The sequence below is a fragment of the Ranitomeya variabilis genome, chromosome 6 (genome assembly GCF_051348905.1).
Source record: "Ranitomeya variabilis isolate aRanVar5 chromosome 6, aRanVar5.hap1, whole genome shotgun sequence".
Taxonomy (NCBI): Eukaryota; Metazoa; Chordata; class Amphibia; order Anura; family Dendrobatidae; genus Ranitomeya; species Ranitomeya variabilis.
The window spans coordinates 207,621,038-207,625,810 of NC_135237.1; the positions used below are offsets into that span (position 1 = coordinate 207,621,038).

The 4,773-nt window shown below is 46.4% G+C and overlaps 1 protein-coding gene across 1 annotated transcript; it reads left to right on the forward strand.

The window, feature by feature from the left end:
• Nucleotides 1–306: 306 nt before the first annotated feature.
• On the forward strand, nucleotides 307–1,942 carry LOC143783252 (uncharacterized). The gene is made up of 4 exons (XM_077271668.1): nucleotides 307–483; nucleotides 644–800; nucleotides 921–1,872; nucleotides 1,931–1,942. Exons 2-4 carry the CDS (start codon nucleotides 673–675, stop codon nucleotides 1,940–1,942), a joined length of 1,092 nt encoding a protein of 363 aa, XP_077127783.1. The 5' UTR covers nucleotides 307–483; nucleotides 644–672.
• Nucleotides 1,943–4,773: the final 2,831 nt, after the last annotated feature.

The following is a 4,773-nucleotide window of genomic DNA, read 5'->3' on the forward strand; positions in this document are numbered from 1 at the left end:
TTTTTTTTAATTTTATAGAGCACTTCAACTGAGGGACCAAGAGGTACTGAGCAGCGGAGTCAAGGTCCAGGTGGAAGACGGCAGCGGGTATGTATACCAGGCAGACTGTCCTTATTGTAATATTCTTTTAACTTCCTTTCTGTACCCTTGTTTTTCTATACATATTTCTTATATCATCCTTTTCTGAAAGTTGTCTTTCATATTCCTGCCCTTTCTCATCTTCGTGTCTTATTTTTTCCAAATGTGGTTGAGCAAACTTAAATGATTTTGTTTTAATTTCACAACGTTTAGTTTCACAACGGGACGACGACCGGATTGATAATGACCTGCTGATCAGTCTGGTCCAGGAGCGAGTCCCGTTGTGGGACAGCCGGGATCAACAGCACGCCGTCAATAGTGTTCTCCGTCGTTTGTGGAGTGAGGTGGCCCAAGCGTTGTGGGATGGCTGGGAGAATTCCCCGCCACGGGTCCGTAATGCATTTGGTAAGTATTGCACGGTAGTGTGAAGCAACAGACCTTGGCCATGCTCTCTTGACTGTGTGTGATGAAAGAAACTTTTCGTAGTTTCTGTCATCACACACAGTCACGAGAGCATGGCCAAAAGTCCTTATTCTGACCATTATATTTTATTGTTATTTCACAGTGGAGAAAGTAAGGACACGTTGGCGTTCCATGAAGGACCGCTTCAACAAGGACCTACGTGCAGAGAAGAGTGCAGCTAGTGGTTCCGGAGCAAGGCACCGGCTCTACAAATACCACCGTGTGTTGGCCTTCCTGAGACCGGTCCTTCTCATGAGAACGTAAGTATTTCTCACATGCCTCCGGTTGTATTGCATTGACATAATCTGTCACTTTTAATTCCACAGGATGTACCGTCTTGTTATAGTTTGGTATTAATTTTCTGTTTTCTTTTTTCACAGCACACACTGCACGACTGTTGCCACAGGTTCTGGAGCGGTCCTTCAGCCGGCAGCCACGGACCCGTCCCAGCCATCCAGCAGCGCAGCACCAGGTGGGTCTTCCACACTCACTGGAGACCAGGGGGCTGGCCCATCAGGTCTTCCCCTTTCGCAGTCCTCTTTCGCTGCACCCATTTTTGCGGGCTCATCCCGGCAGCGACAGAGGGCTTCGGATAGGTCCCTCATGCCCGAGTTTTTACACTTGAGCTCGGTTTTACATGAAGCTATCAAGGCTTTAGGTGACAGAATGGATGTGACCCATAATCTCTTAAATTGCCGCATCCAGGATGTCGCCAAAAGCGTTGATCAATTGAAAGCCGACCTCAAGAAGCCAGCTCATCATTTTTTCAATCAAATCCTAGAGGGCATGTCGGAACACCTTAGCCCTGATCTCCAGCTGAGTGTGATGCAGGCCTGCAATGTTGCTTTTGTGCAGGCTATGCAGCAGAGTCAGAGTCGTAATGTGGCGGCATATCCAACTGTGCCGTCACTGTCACAAGTAAACACTATTCCTACCTCTGCTGCATACCACTGCACGGCCACCTCTATTCCCTCTACAGGTGTACTCCACTACAGCGCCAACACGATGACGAGTGCTGTTGGACATCCCACCGCCACCACCGTGACGACCGCTGCTCCGGCTTGGACCTCCTCCGCTGACACCACCATGACGCAGGACCCTGGCGTGGCTTATCGGCCCGGCACCCTCCCGATGCAGCAGGACCCATCCATGCAATATCGGACCGGCCCACCCCAGATGCAGCAGGACCCAGGCCTGGCATTTCGGACCGGACCCACCCCGATGCAGCAGGACCGAGGCCTGGCATATCTGACCGGACCAACCCCGATGCAGCAGGACCGAGGAGTTGCTTTCCGGGCAGGACACCCCCCGATGCAGCAGGACCCATCCATGGCATATCGCACCGGGCCCCCCATGATGCAGCACGACCAAGCCATACCTTTCCAGGCAGGACCCACCCTGATGCAGCAGGATCCATCCATGGCTTTCTGTTCCCCCCCACCAGCAATGCAGCAGGACAATGGTATGGGATTTGTTTCCCCCCCCCCCAACGAGGCACCAGGATCCTGGAAGGGTTTTTGTTTCCCCCCCCAACAAGGCACCAGGACCCAGGCGGGAGTTTATCTTTCCCCCCATTGGACTCAGACATTGCCGAGCGCTCCACAATGGAGACTGACTGTGTGGAGACGGGTCCTGACGTGTCTCCCGCCCACACTTTACAACATAGCCCAAGAAGACTTCCCCCAACCCGGAAAACCCAACGTAAAACTGGCAAAACGCATAAAAAACAAAAAACTTTGATTATTCCTCCCCCATCACCTACCGATGTGTCTCAACCTTCTAGTGTGTCTCAAGCCCCTCATGTTTTAAGCCCCATCCCCGAACTTCCAGACCCTTCAAGTTTTGTTGCCCATTCTCCTGCCACCTCTGCCTCCTCCACGGTGAGCCAGGCTTCAGTTCTGAATACCCCCCAGTTACGTCACTCAACCCCAAGCCGGCGTGGTTCAACCCGGCGCGGTACCAAAAAATAAATTTGTTTTTTTTTTCCTCAATAAAAAAAAAGTTTATTTGAAACAATTATGTTTGGTTTATTGTGTCTTTCACCGCTCTCAATACACAACAATAAACTTAGTCACACACTTATTCTTTTGGCCTACACATATCTCCAGTAGTATAAAATACCAGACAACATCTATATGTGTTTCTTTAGTATACAGATATGAGTTGGCCAAAAAAATAGTATTTATTTCCATACTCTTATTTTTGTACCTAGTGTAGTGTCACTGTACAAAGAGAAAATGGTGGAAATCAAGTTCAGAACTCAACTTAACCGGTCAGATGTCAAAATATATACCTGACCGATTAAGTTGATTACTGCCTTGTATATTCACCATATTCTATATAGCACATTATGTGACAATGGTTGTCAAACAGATGGGACAATTGTTCTCACACTCTACATATCTATGCTCACCAGGCCAGGTGTCAGAAATTGTGAATTCATGATCATGTATATGTTTATCATGAATTTATTATTGCTTACACTTGACTTGATGGATATAGAGACCGTGACAGTCTTGACGCAATGACGTCAACAATATTAGAATTAATAAATAAACATTTTGTGCCATTATTATAAGTATGGGGCCCGTGGTTTATATCATTCTTTGAAAACCAAAATAGGGAGTGCAACAGAGGTAAATTACGATGAAAAATTAAAATTTATTACCTCAACAACTATCACCCACTCCTGGTTTTGGATTACAAAATATGATATACATATCTACTGCCCATCTTTGGTCAACCTTTGTTTAGAGAGGAAAAAGATAGTAGACATGGTGAACACAAAAAAGTTTATTAATTAGAAAAATTTGTATCAGTGTTTAATAATTGGTAAACATAAACATACAACAGGACATTTACACAACATTGTCCTGCCATGACACACGTCCAATATCGGACACAAAATAGGCCGCAAATTGGTCCCGCATAAGACCAACGGCTGCAGTTGACCGCATCGGGTGATGCTGAAAATCAGGCAATGGGTGTGCAACAGGTTCATCAAGTTCAATGTGGGGTCGCTCCTTAGCCATTATATAATTGTGTAGCACCACACAGGCTTTGACCACCTCGTCCACTGTTTCCACTTTTAGATTGATGGCTGTTGCAAGAATGCGCCATTTAGCAACAAGAATGCCAAAGCTGCACTCTACGGTTCTTCTGGCCCTGGTCAGTCTGTAGTTGAATATTCTTCTAGTGTGGTCCAAGTCCCTACTAGAATAGGGCTTCAGGAGATTTTCACACATCTGGAAGGCCTCATCCCCAACCATAACAAATGGCAGCGGTGGGCCTTGAGTGTTGGGGAGAGGCTGTGGAGGGGGAAAATTAAAATTGTTGCCATACAACCGACGGCCCATATCCGAGCTCTTGAAGGTTTGGGAATCATTGCCACGGCCAAAAGCTCCAATATCCACGGCGATGAAGCGACACTCCGCATCCGCTATTGCCATAAGCACTACCGAAAAATATTTTTTATAATTATAAAACTCAGATCCGGTTCTGGCAGGTTTGACAATGCGGATGTGCTTTCCATCCACCGCCCCTAAACAGTTTGGGAAATCACACACGTTCAAAAATGTAGTTGAAATTTCCCGCCACATGTCCACGGTGGGTACGGGTATAAACTCCTCACGGAGTGCATTCCATAACGCACGACAGGTGTCCACAACAATTCCGGAGAGGGTTGAGATTCCAAGGCGGTATTGGAAGTGCAGGGAAGATAAACTCTCTCCTGTGGCAAGAAATCTAGAAGAAAAAGAAACAAAAACAAAAAAATTTAAAATCGGCTCTAATGGTGTTTTTAAAAAAAAAAAAGAAAAAAAAAAAAAAATTGAAAACATGTCATAACAACAAAGTTGACGGTCATTGGTTTAGTTTTGGAACGTACCGTAATGTCACTAACAGACGTTCCTCAGGTGGAATCGCTCTACGGAGCCGTGTGTCCTGTCGCCTTATGGATCCTTCAACACGAGCCAGTAAATCCCGGAAAGAATCTTGAGACATTCTGGTATAATCCTGGAATTTCTCCGGGTTTGCATTCAGCTACGCATAGAGCGTGTGATATGCTCCACGGCTCTCACGCACTTCAATGATGGGGTGCCTCCAAAAACGCCGACGCTGTCTCCTTCTCCATCTTTGGCGGTTTCGGTCTTGCTCCCAAGCAAAAACACAGGCAAGGAAAATCTTGAAGCTGAACTCCAGTTTGAAATAAAAGTTATCCATAGAAAGATCCAT